Genomic DNA, 22,297 nt, shown 5'->3' with positions numbered 1-22,297 from the left:
TTTTTCTCTCTGAACTGAAATTGCTTACTTACCTATCTTCTCCAGTAGACTATGATCCTTGAGGTTCTATGTCCTGTTGATCATGTAATATTTAACACAGTGCTTAATACTTTGTTGGCACTCAAACAATATTTCATAAACTAGAGAACCAATAAAGTAATTAACCCTAATAAAAAGAGAAGAGCTTATACAGGCTCAACCTTTGGAGATGTTTTGCTGAAACTTTAACTTTCCTTTTAGGTTCAAAGGATTTGTTAACAAAGAAACCACTCATCACACACAACAATTTCAATAGTTAATAGAGGATTATTTGACTTAATTTCAACATACAGTCATTAAAAGAAGAGAAATAGAAACAATAGAGAAAAGTAACAGCATATACAGCACCAAATTAGGCCAGCCAACCTCCAGACTTAAACAGTGCTGGGAAGTCCCTCATTAACAGCAATCTTGGAGTCCCAATTGGGAAAAGGTCCCAGGCAGTGCGTCCAACCACTAGTGAGACTTCAGATTGCAGTTTCAAGGGCTCCCACTTGTAATTCCAGACACAAAAATGCAGCTCTGACTTTTTTTTTAACTTTTACAATGCTGTTTGTTTCACCTCGTGAGTCACAGAATTTTGCTAGACCCCAGGGTATTGGCCAGACCTACAGGGGCTCAAGAATTTCGAAACCCGCTCTCTTATCTAAAGTGCTGCCTGACTTGCTGTGCTTGCAGTCAGGCATGGAATCCGGGCAGTACCCAGGCAGGTCAGAAGCAGGTCAGAGGCCTGCTCTCCTGCTTCTGAAGTCTGAACAAGACTTCCTCCATTTTAATTTCCCTAATAGGAGACATTGAGTAAAGTTGGAGCATAGAGCAGGGTTTTTGTGAAAGAGAATGTTATTTAGGCATCAGAGGAAGCAAGAAATGTGTCAGCAAGCCAGAAATTACCAATATTTTTCTTGTAGTGGTAAATATCTAGGTACAATGGCTTGATTAACTTCTTTTCTGTCTTCTTTATTGAAAAGCTGCCTGGCAGACATAGTGTTTTACCAAATAGATAGAAACAAGTACAGTGGGTTCATTATTTTGAATGTTTATTTGCATGAGATTTTTGTGAATACTTGATTCTCTTTTCATTTTCTAACAAACAATTCCAGTTTGGTAGGTGATTGAGAGTTTCATGAGGGATGGGATGGGGAGGGAGGTGGAAGGGGGGTTCAGGATGGGGAACACATGTATACCCGTGGCAGATCCATGTCAGTGTATGGCAAAACCACTACAATATTGTAAAGTAATTAGCCTCCAATTAAAATAAATAAATTTATATTGAAAAAAAAGAAATAGTTTTAAATCAAGAGTCTTCATTTTGAGTATGAACGTTCTTAAGAGTCATGGAATTGTTAGTAAATCTCAGAGAAGCGTAACTGGTCAGTAGAAGGGTGGAGACAGATTTAAAAGCCAAAAATTTTTAAGGAATTTAAGGAGTGGAACCTAGAAAAGGTGTTAGGTAGAAATAAGGTTTCTTTGTTTATAAGTGTATTAAATGAAAATACAGGGTTTTGAGTCACATTTTTAAATATTTTTAAAATTTTGCTGAATGTTAAAAGCATTTTTTTCCTGTAGCATGACCATAAATATTTTTAAGGTGAGATAAACATAACTTGTGCATGAAATATTATAATTTCTTTCCAGTGTGACACAGTCGAGCTGCATTTCAAATGAGAAGTGCCATTGATAGGGAGCATTCATGTGAAACTGTGTTCAAAAGAAAAAGTTTCAAAAAATATTTTATTCTGAATATTCTCTGTATAGTTTCAATTTTAAAAGTGTTTTCAAATCCAGCAAAAGTTCAATTTAGAAATATAATTCATATTTTTTGCTTTCTCAGATGAAGCTTTAGCATATGTTTCTAATAATTCAGTTAAAATATGCTGAGTTGTATATTTTTAAAGAAAATCTGCATTGAAAAGATTCCAAAGTATTTGTTTGAACAGGCACTCAGCATCTTGATGAAAACTGTTGAAAAAGAAAAACTTTCAGAGTCATTCTGCTCTCTGAGTACCCAAGCCAACTAAACTGGTACAGTTAACACTTCTGTAAGAGGCCAGGAGCCAAGAAATTGGAACACTTCCTGGACTGCTTTTCAACAGGCCTTCGAGCCAACTTAGTGCTTGATATTAAATATTAATAGGATTGAATGTTCAGAGTAATAAGCTACGAGTAGAACATCCTCATCTCTTTCTATCACTGTCATACTAATTAGTCTCTATTAGTTATCATTGATTAGCTTAAAGCTCTGCTTTATGTTGGCATTAAAACTGTAGTTTGTTTTTTAATTTTGTGGGATATCATTCTTACAAAACAAGAAGGGAATGTCCTGTAGAATGTGACCCCTCACTGTCTCCCAGACATATATATTTTTATATTGCTTTTTTAATATTACTGAGTGCTACAGTAGAGATGTAGATTATTTAGAACACCTAATGCCTTCAAAAGAGTGGTAATTATCTCAGGCTACCAAATTTATAAGTAGGAATAGTTTATTTGGCCTCTGACTCTCTTGTTTTCGGTGTATCCCCTTGATATTTATTGACATCACTGATTTCATTTAGCAAGTATCTGCTTACTATAGATAATATATCATATTGATCTCTATATATACTTATTTGCTCTAGGAAATGCTCTTAAATATTTTTTGAATTGAATTAGAAAGTACCCACCATATTTAGGTGCTGTGGTGGAGAGTAAATAATAAACAAAAGATTCAAAGATACTGTATGCTAACTAGAGAGACTAGCCTAAATTTAACTTCTCTAATATTACAGAGTTATTTGGAAAAATTGCATAAACTTAAATTCCAGTCACTTGGTTTTTCAAGTGCTTCCCACAAGATTAGATTAGCAGTGTCTCCAAAAATGGTTACCATACTTTAAGAAATTTTAAGCTTATTTCAGAACCAGAAATGTAGAAGACTTATAGGGAACCAGTGATAAATCTCTTGGCTTTTTTTCCCCTTTATTATTTTGGATCTGTTTACAATCTGAAATAGCAAATTATATACAGTTTGGGAGACAGTTCATTTGTAACTTCAAGGGATCTGAGGAATACAGTCATTTCATGCACCCCTGCAGATCTTTCCATTTAAAGTAGTTTATTGCTGGAAAGAAAGCAAGTGGAGGGAGTTTCAGTAAGGAACTGAATGGGTTAATGACTGAAGATGATGATTGAAAACCAGATTCTATGGTTGATTGGGACACAATTATGAGGAGAAAGCATTGCATATAAATAGTAATGTAATGGTATGTTACTGAAATCTAAGAAAAGTAGAATGAGACAAAATATCTCTAGTATCTTGATGTTCCATTTGATAGTACTTTGGATAAGTTTCTTAAGGGAGATGGCTGAGATCACTAATCCTTAGTTCATGAACCAAGAAATAGGAATTGTGTTTATCATAGGAAGTAATTTTGGCCCATAAAGGAGTAGAGACTCTTTAATAGAGGAATGTTTTTGTCTGTAATCTCTCTGATTCAATGCCAAATATTTTTCAGAGAATATTCAAAGCTATGCCTAAGTTTCATTGTTGAAAACTGACAGCTGCTATATTTCTTTTTGATAACTGATTGAAGCTCTTTCTGTTATGTCTCCTCTGTTGCTAAATTCCTTAAGTTTAAAACAGTGTGTTTAAAGTAAGGACTTTATGAAACAAAAGCTTTATTCTGTAGATTGGATAATACTTCTTTTGTGACATTTTCTTTTCCCACCAAAAGTGAGAAGTGAATGCCTTGGTACATCCCATTTCTAATGGAGGACAAGAAGTCATTTTCTTCAATGGCTGACTTCCAGAATTTCTGCCTGAACGTTCTTTGTCAAGTGTATATTCCCTTCTCTAGGCCTTTCTATATAGAGCCCACAAACATCGTCAATGTGAATGATGTCATTCAGAGGGTTAGCGACCATGCCTCTGCCATGAACAAGAGGATTCATTACTACAGCCGGCTCACCGCTCCTGCAGACAGGGCACTGGTAAGGGGCAAGGCATTGCTAATTGTCTAAGATTAAGTTGAAATGAACAATGAACATAAGCCAGGGCAACTCCCAGTGGTTGAACTTTTTGCTGGCCATATTCTAAGGATGGCATCATGGAAAGTCAAAGATACTAATTAATACATCTTACATCTCAGACTAATTCATTCTTATTAGCCTGGCATAGAGAAATTTGAAACAATCTCTTTATGTTTACAGCAGCCTAGAGATTTGTTAGATTGAATTCTGCTAATCCATAATCCTAAAATCTTTGAGAAAGATGAACTGTTGAAGTAGTTTAGGTTATTGGTTAATAAAATAAATAATAAGTTCTGCTTAGTCTATTCAATTTTTAAGTTTGTAGCTATAAGGGGAAAATGTTTTGAGAAATTTTCTACAGGAATGAGAAACTGAAACTTATACATAGATTTTATATATATAATATGTATATTATAGATTAAAAACAAGAGTCAAAGAGCAGATACTAAAGATTTTAAGCTTTACAGTCCACCTACTGTTGCATATTCTTTTCTGCTTTTGTTTTTGAAGAATCATTTAAAATGTAAAAACTGCCCATAGACTGTAAAAAATCAGATTGAAGGCTAGATCTTATTAAATCTGTATTATTATCTTAGGTTCAAAACCATATAAGTAATTTCACGCTTATAAGAATTACCACATATGAGATGTTCAGAAATTTGAAAGTTTAAAGAAGAATGAAACATTCTGAGATAAAAATGATTTTTATAGGTAATAATAAAAAAGGAGAAGGGAATTCAACATTGTAGATGTTTACAAGGGGCAAGGACTGGGCTAGTCACTTGAACACAGGTGTCTCATATTAGGCCTTGTGAATTTCTAAGATATCCTTTTGAGTAGTCAAAGTAGGGACTTTCAAAATATTATGAGTGGGATCATTTGTTCCCCCAATTTTTTCACTTTTTCTTCTCTTGGTCTTTATGTCAGTAGTTATGGTAAAGTCTTGGCGCCATATCAGAATTATCTAAGCCCTCTGGGGAGCAGAAGTAATCCACTATCTCCAGGTCTAGTTCAGACCTCCTAGAGGCTGTATTCTCAGAAGCAAACTTCAGAGATACCAGCTGAGCCAGTCTAAGTCTGAGTGTATGTTGTTTGCCTGGAAATTGTCAGCATTATACACCAAGTTCAATCCCTTTTGTTAACTGACAGTGAGATGAGTCTAGTTAATCAAAGTATATAAACAGTGATCTAAAATTAATATGATATGACCATTTTTAATGATTGTTGTGTATATATCCATGCTCATTTTCTGAGATTCCCAAAATTATTTTTCTTAAAAGATTTTTAAGGGAAGAGAAATATGAAACCACAGGTGTCAGGTCTTTGCAGAGTTATAACTTTTTATTTCTGAAAATTTCCCCACTTACCTTAATATTTTTATTCTAAATTGGAGAAGGGTAGTAAATAATTTGGCTGCCAACATCTCCTAGATGCTTACTAATAAATGTGTGGCCTGCCCAGGCCAGCATCACTGAGAGCTTGTTAAAAAGGCAGAATCTCAGCCCTTCGTCCAGATCTACTGAATCAAAATCTGTATTTTAACAAATTCTCTGTGTGAATCACAAAATATTCAAGTTTGAAAAGCACTGTCCTAGACCACTGACAGAGTGTGGGATCCAATCTCCCAGTTTTTCTATATCTCCTAATAATTTCTTATCCTCTAGCTTTTTAATCCTATCCCTGATAACTTTAGATTTTCACTTTTTCTGAACTTGCTCTGGTAGATGCCATAGTTTATCTCCTGCCTGATGTAAACATGGTCCTGCTCCTTTTTTCTTTTACTCCATAGTGGAAGAGAGCAGAACTCAGACCCTAGAGGACTGAGGGTAGAGAGAAGGCAGCAGACCTATTTCTATATATGCTTTAGTAGCTCTAAGAAATAATTGTTTACAAACCCACAGGCATGGCATTCAAGGCATTCTTTTCCCACAAGGCACCAAAAGTTATATGCATATAAAAGAAGGATTTGATAGTCTTTCTTTTTGCACTAGTTCGTATTCTGTCTACCTGCTGCTGCTGCTGCTGCTAAGTCGCTTCAGTCGTGTCCGACTCTGTGAGACCCTATACACGGCAGCCCACCAGGCTCCACTGTCCCTAGGATTCTCCAGGCAAGAATACTGGAGTGGGTTGCCATTTCCTTCTCCAGTGCATGAAAGGGAAAAGTGAAAGTGAAGTCGCTCAGTCGTGTCCGACTCTTAGCGACCCCATGGACCGTAACCTACCAGGCTCCTCCATCTATGGGATTTTCCAGGCAAGAGTACTGAAGTGGGGTGCCATTGCCTTCTCCGTCTGTCTACCTACTGAGACCTAATATTCTGTCACTTTCTTGAGGTCTTTCCCAACTATTCCAGTCCCCATTATTGTTGTTATTATTGTTGTCATTTCTGTGTTCCAGAATTGAACACTTAATTTTTATTCTTATAGCCTTGTATAATTGTTTTATATGTTTTCTAACTGGAATTTAAACTCCTTGAAGTTAGGAGCCATATATTATTTTTTCTTGAATGCTAAACCTAGCATTGTACCTAGCACAAAGTTGTAGATTTATGTAGTAAGTACTGATACAAAAGATTCTTGCTTTATACCAGTCAGTTACTATGCCTTTAATATTATATGTAAGGACTACATATTCTCACAGGACAGTTCTCAGTGAGATGGTCAGAATTCCATCAGGAAACCATATTTCTTTCTCCCCCCAGAATAGGGAGGTAGAAAGAAATGTGTCGGGGTCAAGTGTGAGCTATGTGTATAAGAAATATATACGTATTTAATCGTTCTTTTCCTGTGTGTCTTCATTACATCTCCTGTCTTTAAGAATTTTTGTCTTGCCTTTACCTTAAGCCACTTTAGCTTACCTTTTTCTTCTACTGCCAAAGCATTTAAAAGAATAGTCTATATTTTTTATTCTTTCCTTTCCCTTCTATTAACTCTTCAATTTCTTATAGTTTGAGTTCCCAACCTGCCTCTTCACTAAAACCACATTCACATAGGAATTCGATGACCACTTGATTCTTAAAATTCTCCTCACTGAAAGTGCAGTCCCTTCCATCTAGAATCACCTAATTTCAGTCTTTGTGGCTCTTCTTCCTCCTGTCTCGTAAAAGTAAAGGGAAAATATATTGACGATTGCCTATTCTAAGAATTCATTCTCATTTGAGATGAACAGTTTCTTATTTATAGTATTTAAGCTCTTACTCCTTTAGATCTTACTATATTTAAAAAGCAATTTTTATGTTTACTAATCCAGGACACACACTGTTTATTTGTTCCTGATAGTTGGAAATGTGTCTATAGTCAGGTACTTTATTGTATAGAAAATATCCTGTGTTGAACATGTACTGGTTCTAATATTTCTTTACTTTTTTTTTTTTAACCAGATTGCCCCAGATCATGTAGTTCCAGCTCCAGAAGAGTGCTATGTGTATAGCCCATTGGGTTCTGCTTATAAACTTCAAAGTTACACTGAAGGATATGGTAAAAACACCAGTTTAGTAACCATGTGAGTTAAACTACTGTTTGGAGCATAACTTAAATTATGTGTAAATAAAAATTACTGATTATTTTAATTTTTGTCTTAATTAAAATATTTGAAGAGTCAAACTTTATGTTTTACTACTATTACTCTGCTTTCAGTTTTATGATTTGGAATACCATGCTGGGAACATCTATACTAAGTATTCCTTGGGGCATAAAACAGGTAATATAATTTTCAGCACACTTTGTATTAGAATTTTTTTCTCTTTGTATTGTAAGCTTTACAACAAGTTTTCATAAGTCTACATAAAATTATTAAAGAAATAGATTATTTAGTTTTACACTAGTTGTTAGGTTTTTATGATAATTGTTTAGGGTAACTTAATATGGTTGCATATTAATTTATTCTGACATTATATATGTTGTTCTATATTTTTATTTTTTTAAACAGGCTGGGTTTACTACTGGAATGTGTGTCATCATGCTGATGGGCCTTCTAACACTTTATTGCTGCTACAGAGTAGTGAAATCAAGATCTATGATATGTAAGAATTTACCATTGTAAAAATGATGAATGATGTGGATATTAATAAGAATTGATGTTGAGGTAGATCACTGATGTGTAATAACACACATTTCACAAGTGTGTTAACTATTTTCTCCCTAAAGGTTTATTTCTCGTTAATTCATAGCATTTGCAAAAACTGATATGTTAATGAATTTAGTGGCTGCCTTTGAAATTCTGAGAGGCTAGTTCTTTGCAGAATGCATTTACTCTGGTGCTAATTTCCTCAGAAGAATAATTTAAAAAGTCATATTTTAAAAATAAGATCTTTGTTAGAACTAAATTGAGAATTTTATGATTCTTATCTGTTAATTGTGACTCATTTTGACCTATCCCTACCAAAAAATCTAGATATTGGCATCTCCTAAAAGTGAAAATTGTAAATATGAAAATGTGAACAATGTGCCCTTTATAATCAATTCTCCAAGTTGTATCAGCATGTCCACTCATTTCTATAAATTCTAGATCAGGGATATACCTTTTTAGATTGTTTTAAAGTAGTTTAGGACCTAAATAGATGTACATTATTTCAGTCAATCTCAGCAAATGAGAATCAACAAACCAGGCTCTGCCTCCAGTTTTTTTGTCTCTACTAAGCAGTGATATGTTTTTCTTAATTGTATTATTTCATCATATCCCTTTCCCATTTATCCACAAGTCCCTTGGTGCTCTTATAGATCTCCTAAATTCTTTATATGAAGTAGGCAGTTAACCCTTTATTATGTCTTGTCAGTTTCTTTTGTATTCAGTATTTGAAATTGCTTTTGTATCATATTAGTTTGTTTATATCTCACTATCTTTTCCATTGTAGTTTCTATTTCTTCAGTTAATAGAAAAGATAATCTTTCAGTTTCTATATTCATATTGTCATCTTTAACTTAATTTTTTTATTTTTTAAAAAAATTTTAAAATTCTTTAACTTAATTTTCTGAAATTTTTTAATTGAAGTATAGTCAATGTACAATATTAAATGTCTCAGGTGTACAATACAGTGATTCACAATTTTTAAGAATTATATTCCATTTACAGTTAATTATAAAATATTGGCCATATTCCTCATGTTATATGGTAGATCCTTGTAGCTTATTTTATACATAATAGTTCATTCCTCTTAATCCTTCACTCCTCTATTGCCCTTCCCCACTTCCCTCATTGTCTGAAATTTTAATTGGCATGTTATATAAAGTATGACTCAAGAAAATATTTCTCATTGTTATTATTAAGTATGCCAAATATTGGATATTGTCTTCTATCCCTTATTGATGATTTTTTTCTAGCCTTGGTTTATCACTTGCTGTTGTTAGTTACCTTAATCTACTTCTCAGAATCTGCCTACAATGCAGGAGACCTGGGTTCGATTCCTGGGTTGGGAAGATCCTCTGGAGAAGGAAATGGCAACCCACTCCAGTGTTCGTGCCTGGAGAATCCCATGAACTGTAGCCTTCCAGGCTTCTCTGTCCAAGGGGTCGCAGGAGTCAGACACAACTTAGTGACTAAACCACCACTACCACCACTTCTCAGATTATCTGTACTATTTCATTGGCCTACACTTCTTCTTATATGTTTGTTCTATAATTTTTTGTTTTGTTTTTGTTTTTTTATTGACATATAGTTGATTTACAATGTTGTGTTAATCTGCTGTATCTAATGTTTTAATTACTGTTATTTCATAAGATGGTCTAATACCTGGTGGTGAAATACCCATAACCTTTTGCTAAATATTTTGAGTCAATTTAGAGAACACAAATTATGAATATGGAATGTATAATTGACATCTGATTTTATTTTCCCCTTTTGTATTTTATCTAGCATCAGTGGATACCACCACCTGGGAATATCCAGATGTCTGCAGATATTATTTTGGCTCCTTTGGGCAGTGGTCAAGTCTCCTTTTCTCCTTGGTATCTCTCATTGGAGCAATGATAGTGTATTGGGTGCTTATGTCTAATTTTCTTTTTAATACTGGAAAATTTATTTTTAGTAAGTATCCATATCATATGCTTTAGCATAATTATTTTCAAATATAATAACTACTATACTGTTTTGATTTCAGTCTTAAATTCTGGACTTGGAATTAATGAAGTAAAATAATATTTGTGATTCTAGGAGATGTACTTGATTCAGTTTGTTTTCTATGGTTTCTATGTTGATCACAAATATAAAATGTATGTTAATTTCCAAAACCTTATTTTTGGGTGAATATATTCCTTCAAATTCTCTAATTAACATAAAATATTTCCAAGTTCCAAAAGATGTTTTAAGCATTGTTTGCATCTCCTAGGAATGAATTTTTTTCCTACTTAAGTAATGGTATACATTTAGAAAACATGATCTCAACCTATACTCAATCTCCACCTCAACTAATATAGTTATTATATAAAATAGTATATATAATATTATTATATCATAAATACAATTCTCTTTTTTATATGCAACTTGCATTCATTAAAATATACACATCTTGGCCATATAATTTTGACAAATGGATACATCCATGTAACTCACACCTCCTTCATGAAACATTTCCATCTTCCCAGGAAGTAGTGATATATTTTTTAATTATACAAAATTCAGATTACTTGTTGCCATTATAAGAGAACCTAGTTCACTTTTTAATATTTATCTTGAATCTCACAAATGTGTTGAATTCTTATTGCTTATAATTTTGTAGATTCACTTCGGATTTTCTGTTTAGATAGTTGTGTCATTCATGAATGTGAAAACTTCTTCCTATCTAGTTATTATTTTTTGAATGATTCATATATATATGCATACATCTATATTTCATATATGCATTCAAACATACAGACTTCCCAGGTGACGCTAGTGGTAAAGAACCTATCTGCCAGTGCAGGAGACATAAGAGATGTGGGTTCGATCCTTGGGTCAGGAAAATCCCCTGGAGTAGGGCACGGCAACCCACTCCAGTACTTTTGCTTGGACAATGCCCATGGACAGTGAAAGCTGGCGTCCTACAGTCCATTATGCTGCAAAAGAATCACACATGACTTCAGTTCAGTTCAGTTCAGTCGCTCAGTCGTGTCCGACTCTTTGCAACCCCATGGACTGCAGCACACCAGGCCTCCCAGTCTATCACCAACTCCCAGAGTTTACTCAAATTCATGTCCATTGAATCAGTGATGCCATCCAACCATCTCATCCTCTGTTGTCCCCTTCTCCCCCTGCCTTCAATCTTTCCCAGCATCAGGGTCTTTTCAAATGAGTCAGTTCTTCACATCAGGTGGCTAAAGTACTGGAGTTTCAGCTTCAACATCAGTCCTTCCAATGAACACTCAGGACTGATCTCCTTTAGGATGGACTGGTTGGATCTCCCTGCAGTCCAAGTGAATTTCAAGAGTCTTCTAAAACACCACAGTTCAAAAGCATCAATTCTTTGGCACTCACCTTTCTTTATAGTCCAACTCTCACATCCATACATGACTACTGTAAAAACCATAGCCTTGACTAGATGGACCTTTGTTGGCAAAATATTGTGTCTGCTTTTTAATATGCTTTCTAGGTTGGTCATAACTTTCCTTCCAAGGAGTAAGCATCTTTTAATTTCATAGCTGCGATCACCATCTGCAGTGATTTTGGAGCCCCCAAAAATAAAGTCAGCCACTGTTTCCACTGTTTCCCCATCTATTTCCCATGAAGTGATGGGACCAGATGCCATGATCTTAGTTTCTGAATGTTGAGCTTTAAGCCAACTTTTTCACTCTCCTCTCTCACTTTCATCAAGAGACTCTTTAGTTCTTCTTCACTTTCTGCCATAAGGGTGGTGTCATCTGCATATCTGAGCTTATTGATATTTCTCCCAGCAATCTTGATTCCAGCTTGTGCTTCATCCAGCCCAGCATGTCTCATGATATACTCTGCATAGAAGTTAAACAAGCAGGGTGACAATATACAGCCTTGATGTACTCCTTTTCCTATTTGTAACTAGTCTGTTGTTCCATGTCCAGTTCTAACTGTTGCTTCCTGACCTGCATACAGATTTTTCAAGAGGCAGGTCAGGTGGTCTGGTATTCCCATCTCTTGAAGAATTTTCCACAGTTTATTGTGATCCGTACAGTCAAAGGTTTTGGCATACTCAATAAATCAGAAACAGGTGTTTTTTTGGAACTCTCTTGCTTTTTCAGTGATCCAACAAATGTTGGCAATTTGATCTCTGGTTCCTCTGCCTTTTCTAAAACCAGCTTGAACATCTGGAATTTCATGGTTCACATATTGCTGAAGCCTGGCTTGGAGAATTTTGAGCATTACTTTACTAGCGTGTGAGATGAGTGCAATTGTGTGGTAGTTTGAGCATTCTTTGGCATTGCCTTTCTTTGGGATTGGAATGAAAACTGACCTTTTCCAGTCCTGTGGCCATTGCTGTGTTTTCGAAATTTGCTGGCATATTGAGTGCAGCACTTTCACAGCATCATCTTTTTTGTACAGTTCTTGTATTCTTGCCACCTCTTCTTAATGTCTGCTGCTTCTGTTAGGTCCATACTGTTTCTGTCCTTTATTGTGCCCATCTTTGCATGAAATGTTCCTTTGGTATCTCTAATTTTCTTGAAGAGATCTCTAGTCTTTCCCATTCTATTGTTTTCCTCTATTTCTTTGCACTGATCACTGAGGAAGGCTTTCTTATCTGTCCTTGCTATTCTTTGGAACTCTGCATTCAAATGGGTATATCTTTCCTTTTCTCCTTTACTTTTCACTTCTCTTTTTTTCGCAGCTACTTGTAAGGCCTCCTCAGCTAACCATTTTGCTGTTCTGCATTTCTTTTTCTTGGGATGGCCTTGATCCCTGTCTCCTGTACAATGTCACAAACCTCCATCCATAGTTCATCAGGCACTCTGTCTATCAGATCTAGTCCCTTAAATCTATTTCTCGCTTTCCACTCTATAACCGTAAGGAATTTGATTTAGGTCATACCTGAATGGTCTAGTGGTTTTCCCTACTTTCTTCAATTTCAGTCTGAATTTGTCAATAAGGAGTTCATGATCTGAGCCACAGTCAGTTCCCAGTCTTGTTTCTGCTGACTATATAGAGCTTCTCCATGTTTGGCTGCAGATAATGTAATCTGATTTCAGTATTGGCCATCTGGTGATGTCCACGTGTAGAGTCTTCTCTTGTGTTGTTGGAAGAGGGTGTTTTCTGTGACCAGTGTGTTCTGTTAGCAAAACTCTATTATCCTTTGCCCTGCTTCATTCTGTACTCCAAGGCCAAATTTGCCTGTTACTCCAGGTGTTTCTTGACTTCCTTGGCAATGAAACAACAACAACAGATGACCATAACTGGCTTAAAATAAGAGAAATGTATTCTCTCACAGTCCTAGAAACTACAGGTCTGAAATCAAAGTGTCTGTAGGGCCCTCTCCTTCCTCTGAAGCCTTTAGGGAAGAACCCTTCCTTTTTCTTCCTGGTTTCTGATGATCAGCTGCTAGCAGTCCTTGGCATTCCTTGACTTTAGTAATATTTCTCCAGTTTCACCCTCTGCCTTCACATGGCCATCTTCCCCCAGTGTCTCTGTGTCCAAAAATCGCCTGTTCTTGTTAAGACACTCATCATTGAATCCCTAATCCAGTATAACCTAACCTTAGCTTGATTATGTCTGCACAGACTCTGTTTCCAAATAAGGTCCATTCTATGTTTCCTGGTGGACATGGATTTGGGAAAATACTATTCAACCGAGTATACTTGGTGTCAGGGTTTTTACTAGCCTTATGTAAATCTTTGGCATCAGGAATTGTGTAATTAGGTAAAGATCCATAACTTCCTATCTTGAATCACTAATAACCCATAGAGACATTATAAAAACCTAGAGCATAGATTACTTCTTTTATTCTATCTTGAGAAGCATACAGTGGAGATGAATAATTCACATATATAACTTACTTTATGACCTTAAAAATCTAATCTAGCTTTTTTTATCATCTTATTTAAGTTTTACATCACTTTCATTAATGCTTACTAAGGTTATGAAAGGCTAACATCAAACAGAATAAAGTAAATTCCCTCAGGCAAATAAAAAACATTTTTTACCCATTCTCTCTTTTACTATAGATTGATATGAATGCCCAGGTATCTGCATTAGCTTTATTTTGCTGCTACTTTTAGTAAAACTTAGTGGTACCTGTGATCAATAATTACTACATAGCTTTCACTTTATAAAAGCTGTTCTATATTTTGTCAAAACTTTAAGTGACTTTTTCAGATAAATTCAGGTGTCTTGAGTAGGGGCTTTCCACTTTTTGCAGGTTTTAGAACTTTACTATATAAGATATAATTATAGGTTTTAGAACTTTACTGTATAAGATATAACTGTACTTATATAAATCAATGTGAGTATAGGATAAGAAATTGTGCACATTATCTTTATTCCAGGACCCTTAACTTCAGCCTTCTGGGTGGTTTTTTCGTTTTGTTTTGTTTTTAAAATCTTCACTCATAAAAATTTTCCACCATGAGACTGTGACACCAATGACATCATTCCTATAAAGCAGAGAAAGCTGAAGAAGGTGAAGTTATGTTAATAATGAAGTAGTCTTTATTCAGTGTATTAAATAATATTACCACAGAGTAGATCTTAAAAGATTTTTCATAGATAAGGAAAATTTAGAGGGTGATTGATTTAACATCTTCCACTCAGTATTAAATTTTGCTTTCCTCATGATTTTTAGATTTTATTCATCACATTAATGACACAGACCCTATACCGAGTACCAACGATAGCAACCCTGGTAAGTAGTTTGGAGTTGAAAGTTTGCCCTGTTTCTTTATTCATCACCTTTTTTCAAAAACCATATAAGGTAGAACCTGTAACTTTATTTTACATAAATGACCAGCATAAAATCATTATCTTTAGGTTAAGTAAGCCATTATTAAATTGTTGATAACCAGTAAGGAAAAAAAAGAACAGCTCCACAAAAGTTTGTGTTAATGTAAGCTAAACAATATTTAGTTCATGTGATACAGTTCACAGTTATAGCTCACATCCACAGTATCCATATTTGCTTATGATCAATAAATATTTTCAAGTACCTCTATCACTGCTGATTGTTTTAGAAGTCTAGGACATTTGTTCTCAGTTTGTTAATTTAGTTTTAAACATTTATCATTTTAGTTAGTAATATTTAAGATATATAAATGTGTGTCCTAAATTTCCTTATAATGAACCAAGGCTAGGAAATATGGAAAAATAAATTGAAGATTTGCCCCCCCCAAAAAATCAATTTCTTAGAAAAGTTTATTTTAAGTAATTCATTAAAAATAAACATTTAGGGGCTTCCCTGTGGTCCAGTGGCTAAGACTCCATGTTCCCTGTGCAGGGGGCCTGGGTGTGATCCCTGGGCAGGGAACTAAGATCCCAGATGCTGCAACTAAGACCTAGTGCAGCCAAATAAATACATTAAATAAATAAAGAGAATTGAAAAATAATAGATGTTTGTGCCCTATGTGTTTATCCAGTATGGCAGTCATAGGAAAAATTAATAGAAAAGCTAATATAACCTGAGTAACAGCATAACTAACATCACCTAAAGCTTTTATGTGTTTAGGTTTCAGAGACACTGAATTGATATTTTGATGGAGGTACACATTGATCACTAAGAGGACAATTCATTCAATGCATATTTATTAAATCTATTATGTGTCAGAAACTATTCTAGGCTCTGGGATATAATGGACAGACGAGAGTTTCTCTTGTGAAGTATACATTCCAGTGTTTGCTGTTCAGTGTCTACTTTACCCCTGAATTAAATTAATTAATCTGTCATTTGTTAACACTAGAAAATGAGTGAAGTACCAGCATTATTTCTGAGAATGCACATAAACACACACATACTTTTCATTAATTATACTAAAATATATTCATATGATTTAAACACATACCTCTTGAACCCTGTTCCTTACCTCAGAATTTTCAAAAGCCCAAGAAACATACTGGTTTTAAAATTGAAATTCGTTTACTGTAGCTACTCTGATATCAATTGATGAAACTAGGGTATTACTATCTAGTAGGATTTCTTGAGTAGAGAGTCAGTTCATTGTTGAGTTCATGAATATTACAATTACACTAATAATTTGGAGAGCATTATCAGCAAAGTCAGTTTACTTTGCATAGTGATATCTTACGTTGATAGTAGCACTTCTTGATTCTTTGGTTTATTTTAAACAAAGTATTGAATAGAGTATCAAGCAATCCATTTCAGTAAATATTAGAAATTACAGCAGATATTTATTGGATACTGTGTGCAGGCATTGTTATAAATGTTTTACAGCAACTTCATAAAGTAGTACTGTTCTCTTAATTTTCTATAGGGCTTCCCTGGTAGCTCAGCTAATAAAGAATCGGCCTGCAGTGCAGGAGACCCTGGTTCGATTCCTGAATTGGGACAATCCCCCAGAAAAGGGATAGGCTACCCATTCCAGTATTCTTGGGCTTCCCAAAGCACAGAGAATTTAGTGACTTGTGTGTTGAGTGACAGAGTAAAGATTCTTTATTCAATCAGTTTACTTCCATAACCTGTGTTCTCTACCACTCTAGTTATGAGCACAGGAAAAATTCAAGTTAATTTACTTTTGTCCAGAGCATAGAAGGAAAACAATACAGGTTAAAAGTGCTGGCTAAGAAAACTATTTGGCTTTGTGGCATGCCAAGTAACAGAGAATAAAATTGTTGCTTAGCATTTTTCTACAGCATTAAACATTCTTTACAAAGAGCTGATTATTAGCAAAAGTACTATTATGAACTTGGAAGCACAGTGAGAATGATTTGTATTCTCTCTGCAAACAGAAGAAACTGCTACTTGCAGATCAGTGTTAGGAAAAATACATTTTATTCACTTCACAGTTCTCTGGATATCATCTGGGCTTTCAGCTGCTCTAAGGCCTGAGAAACATCCAGGACAATTACTGTGGATTGCTGGGATTCAAGGTTCTTAAGCTATAGGCAATTATTAGATTTTGGCAGTACCATGGCAATGCTTCAATGGTGTCCGCTTTTTATTCCAAACCCATCGATTTTGCTTATTGTTACAAGAAACCTGTTCTCTGGACTTTGTGTGGGTTATTAGCAAAACGAACAATTACGTTGAATGATGTGTCTTATATGATTGTAATAATAAGATCAAATATCATCCAACCTGGTATTTTCTCTCTGGCAGTGGGACAGAAGGATAGTTGGTAGAATAATTTTATAGTTTCCAGTAGAAAGTAGAAATCAAGGCTATACTTCAAAATTTTCTAACATTCTACCTTTAATTATTTATAGGTAAAAGTTTTCTGCTATAACTACATATAAAGTAGATAAACCACAAGGACCTACTATATAGCACAGAAATGTATATTCAATATCTTGTAATAACCTATAGTGGAAAAGAATCTGAAAAATAATATCTGAATCACTATGCTGTATACCTGAAACTAACACAACATTATAAATCAACTATACTTCAAAGTTTTTTTTTTTTTTAATAAATTTATTTATTTTAGTTGGGGGCTAATTACTTTACAATATTGTAATAGTTTTTGCCATACATTGACATGAATCAGCCATGGGTTTACATGTGTTCCCCTTCCTGGACCCCCCACCCTATACTTCAAAGTTTTTAAATAAATAATTAAAAAATTTGAAAAGACCCCACATATATCTAAACATAACCTTCTATTTTTTTTTCCCAAAAAGGAGAAACTTAATATTCATGGTAAAACTTAAGGTCAGTAGAGCAAGTATAAGTCTCATTGTTCTTCTTTGTTGCCTCCTCTGATCTGTTGCTTCCTTGTTGCAGTGATTTGTCCAAGTGCCAGGAGCGGTGGCCATCCTGACAACGGCTCTATGATTTTCTATGCCAGTGACTCGGGACTCCAGCAGTTTGAAAAGTGGTGGAATAAGTCCAAGACAGTGCCCTTTTACCTCATAGGGCTCCTTCTGCCACTGCTTAATTTCAAATCTCCTTCATTTTTTTCAAAATTTAACATCCTAGGTAAGCCAAGGCACTGACTGTGTCACAGAGCCTCTGTATACAGAATACATGCTGGATTCTGTGGGATCACGGTCTGACAAGCAAAATAGTTACCTTCCAGGTCTGTTCATCTGTGTTTAATTTGTTCACACATATATTGCCCTACTTTTTTGCTTTTCTTGATGAAGTTTGGCACAGAAAAAAATAGAGATGGCCATCTCAAGCCCAAGTCTCTTTTTAAGATGAGTTACTAGGATTTCCATTCTATCCTTACTGAACTACTATTCCTCATTTCCTCTACAACTAGTGGCAGTAGATTAAGATTTCAGCAGGAGAGGTCCAAAGTGAATATTATAGGAATTCTCAGTTCTAAAGTTTGGAAATGTTAGAACTTAAGTGAGAAAGTTGGCTTAAAGCTCAACATTCAGAAAACTAACATCATGGCATCCGGTCCCATCACTTCATGGCAGATAGATGGGGAAACAGTGGCTGACTTTATTTTTCTGGGCTCAAAAATCACTGCAGATGGTGACGGCAGCCATGAAATTAAAAGACACTTACTCCTTGGAAGGAAAGCCATGACCAACCTAGACAGCATATTAAAAAGCAGAGACATTACTTTGCCAACAAAGGTCCATCTAGTCAAGGCTATGGTTTTTCCAGTAGTCATGTATGGATGTGAGAGTTGGACTATAAAGAAAGCTGAACGCCGAAGAATTGATGCTTTTGAACTGTGGTGTTGGAGAAGACTCTTGAGAGTCCTTGGACTGCAAGAAGGTCCAACCAGTCCATCCTAAAGAAGATCAGTCCTGGGTGTTCATTGGAAGGACTGATGTTGAAGCTGAAACTCCAATACTTTGACCACCTGATGCAAAGAGCTGACTCATTGGAAAAGACCCTAATGCTGGGAAGGAATGGGGGCAGGAAGAGAAAGGGACAACAGAGTATGAGATGGCTGGATGGCATCACCGACTCAATGGACATGGCTTTGGGTGGACTCTGGGAGTTGGTGATGGACAGGGAGGCCTGGTGTGCTGCGGTTCATGGGGTCGCAAAGAGTCGGACACGACTGAGTGACTGAACTGAACTGAACTGAAGGGAGATTATGGAATATTTTTTCCCTACAGCTTCTATTTAAGAGTATAAGCACAGAATTATCACTTGACTTTGAACCTGGAATGTTGTTCTCTAGCTGAAGCACCTTAGGCTTATTCTGCTTTTGCTCTGTTCCTCAGTGCTTTTTCTTTCTTTTCAGCACTATTGCCTCTTTAAAGGAACAGACTTCTTTTTGTGAACCTGTTTTTCAGAAATTTCTGAAACCACTGAAAAAATTTCATAAAAGGAACCCCTATGAAAACTCAGATCTGGTTAACTAAAGACACGGGTATCATTCATAAAGAACTGATAACCCAAATAGATAATAGGATTTCACCTTCTCCCTGTGTGTAAATTGGTCTCTTGGTAGGCAGACTAGAGTCTGGTTAACTAAAGACACAGGTATCATTCATAAAGAACTGATAACCCAAATAGATAATAGGATTTCACCTTCTCTCTGTGTGTAAATTGGTCTCTTGGTAGGCAGACTAGAGTATGAAAAAATTAGATTACATCAAAGAGATGGCTTTTGGGGTTTTCAAAAGACCAAAAAGAAGGTAAGGATATTTCTCTATACCTTACCTTCATAACAAAATTCACCATGAGACTACAACAAACACACACAGAAAATGAAGAGTTGTGGTTATATAAGCTTCAGCCTCTTGTATGCATCCTTACTGAATCAGCTAACCTCCAAACCCACAGTAGAGCTTATAGAGCTCATTTGTGGTTTCCTGATTTGCTGGCCCACTTTCCTATGGAACAGATCTTTAAAAGTTAGCTTGTGAACTTACAGCAGAACTTGCTCAATCAGGCAAAACAATCACTAGGCTTCTAACCAGGTTAAATTATTCTCCACCTCCTTAAGATATTTTGGTTTTGCCCTTTCTCTTGGCACTTTCCCTTTTAAAACTACATATAGCTTCTTTAGAGAAATCAGAATCTAATTCCTCTAAAAACTATCCTGGATCTCATGACTCTGCTCAATAGTGATTGGACTTAATTCCTTAAGTCCTCTAATTTCCAGACTACTAAAAAATCCTGAAATTCTGAAATCCTAAAATTCTGCACTTTACCCTGCATACAGTAGGTGTTCACTGTACACACAGTGAATGGAATCTGAAATCTTTCCATGGAGCAAGTAGTACTATGCAACCAAAACTTCATCTAGATACTAGATCAGATTGTTCATGCACTATTTGACTTATTGCCTTTCTCAAATAAGTTTATGATCCATATTTACTGCTTTTCTTTTTTTACTTTCTACCATCTTACACTAAATATTTTGACAGATTTTCCCAACTTGTTGGCTGTCTCTAACTTGTAATACAGAGAATAAGAGTCAGGGACTTCCCAGGGGTCCACTGGTTAAGACTTCGTGCTTCCAATTCAGGGAGTGCAGGTTCTATCCCTGGTTGGGGAACGAAGATCCCGCATGCCACACGGACAAATTAAAAAAAAGTCAGTTTTGTGTTTTGTTTTGTTTTTTTCCCAAGTAACCTTATAATCTTATAATAGACTCTCTGCATGTATCATCACCTAAATTCAGCTCATAACTTCTTAGGCCATAGTTTTGTGCTTTGTTTTCTGATATCTTCCAGGGTTTGTTTCTGTTCTTTAGATCTCACCTGGGCATAAATACTAATGCTAATTTTCCAAACTTTGCTGAAAGTGTAGAAACAAAATTTGATTTTGAAATAGTCTGTAAAACAAAGATGATTAATGGTTTCTGAATTTTTCCTTGCAGGCACAGTGTCCGTTGTCTACTTGATTTTTCTTGTCACTTGGAAGGCTGTTCGCTTGGGATTTCATTTGGAATTTCACTGGCTTACACCAACAGAATTTTTTGTCCCAGGTGAGCTATTTCAGCCAAGTAAAGAAATAATAAATTACAATAATGTGATCTTCAGTTAACTATTGTTAACTATTGTTACTGTAAAACAAATAATGGTAGTTTTTATGATGAGCATTTTTTATTAATGCTGTTAAGCTAAAACCAGGAATACAGTTGAAATTACTATGGTTTTCTTGCAGTTGGGGATAACCAGGACCCTTGTCATTTCTACTTGGGAGTTAAAAGTCACAATGCAATTGAAAAATCAAGAACTCATTCTCTAGACATTTCTGAGAAGGCATAACCCTAGAATTATAGAGACTTAGAACATAGTCAGTAATAAATATATGTGGATTATACTAGTAATTGTAGGTCGTCTGCTTGGTGGTTCTATGGTGGGTAATGCCACGTGACCCAGGTCTGCTGCAGCCAGAGCCCCTGTCCCCATGGCAGGCCACTGCTGACTCGTGCCTCCACAGGAGACACTCAAACACTCAAAGGCAGGTCTGGCTCAGTCTCTGTGGGACCTCTGGGTCCTGGTGTGCACACGGTTTTGTTTGAGCCTTCCGAGCATCTCTGGCGGGTAGGGGGTTTGACTCTAAATGCGATCTCACTCCTCCTGCCATCTTGTTGGGGCTTTTCCTTTGCCCTTGGACACGGTATATCTGTTTTTGGTAGGATGCAACATTCTCCTGTCAATAGTTGTTCAGCAGCAAGTTTCAGTTTTGGAGTTCTCACAAGAGATGAGCACACGTTCTTCTACTCCTCCATCTTGTTGCAGAATGATTATACCAAAGAAATTCTCGCAGTGTTGAGAAAGTTCTAGGACCCACAACAGATTTCCCAACTTGGGGATCCGGCAAAGGGACTGAGAATCCCCATGCAATTTGAATTTGGAGACAGTGGGATTTGATTACAGAACTCCCACAGGACTGGGGAAACAGACTCTTGGAGGGCACAAACAAAACCGTGTGAACACCAGGGCCAGGAGAAAGGAGCAGGGACCCCACAAGAGGCGGAGTCAGACTTGCCTTTGAGTGTACAGGAGTCTCAGGCCAAACAACAGAGATGGAACACCACCGCACCATCAGCAGAAAATTGGATTAAAGATTTCCTGAGCATGGCCCCACCCATTAGAGTAAGACCCAGTTTCCCCCACAGTCAGTCTCTCCCATCAGGAAGCTTCCATAAGCGTCGTATCCTTTTTCATCAGAGAGCAGACAGAATGAAAACCACAGTCACAGAAAACTAACCAAACTGATCACATGGACCACAGCCTTGTCTAACTCAATGAAACTATGAGCCACACCATGTAGGGCCACCCAAG

The 22,297-nt window shown here is 36.0% G+C and overlaps 1 protein-coding gene across 27 annotated transcripts in view; it reads left to right on the top strand.

The window, feature by feature from the left end:
- The window catches only part of SLC38A9 (solute carrier family 38 member 9), an 88,348-nt gene that overhangs the window by 34,415 nt on the left and 31,636 nt on the right, over positions 1-22,297 (top strand). For 14 of the 27 annotated variants that reach the window (XR_014061477.1, XR_014061478.1, XR_014061480.1 and 11 more), the window contains 8 exons: positions 3,753-4,008; positions 7,425-7,546; positions 7,681-7,744; positions 7,973-8,066; positions 9,896-10,066; positions 14,760-14,819; positions 17,868-18,062; positions 20,884-20,991. Coding sequence is in view for 21 of the 27 variants with exons in the window: in XM_081517801.1 (XP_081373927.1) it covers positions 3,763-4,008; positions 7,425-7,546; positions 7,681-7,744; positions 7,973-8,066; positions 9,896-10,066; positions 14,760-14,819; positions 17,868-18,062; positions 20,884-20,991 (1,060 nt within the window). In the remaining 6 variants the exon portion in view is untranslated. Of the gene's footprint in view, positions 1-3,707; positions 4,009-7,424; positions 7,547-7,680; positions 7,745-7,972; positions 8,067-9,895; positions 10,067-14,759; positions 14,820-17,867; positions 18,063-20,883; positions 20,992-22,297 lie in introns of all 27 variants that reach the window. The other 13 variants (XR_014061482.1, XR_014061481.1, XM_081517809.1 and 10 more) reach the window with 4 other exon arrangements.

The sequence above is a fragment of the Giraffa tippelskirchi genome, chromosome 8, assembly GCF_054371585.1.
Source record: "Giraffa tippelskirchi isolate mGirTip1 chromosome 8, T2T-mGirTip1v1.2.pri, whole genome shotgun sequence".
In the NCBI taxonomy this organism is placed as follows: domain Eukaryota; kingdom Metazoa; phylum Chordata; class Mammalia; order Artiodactyla; family Giraffidae; genus Giraffa; species Giraffa tippelskirchi.
The sequence above is the reverse complement of the archived record's forward strand: the minus strand, read 5'-3'. Positions and strand labels throughout refer to the sequence as shown.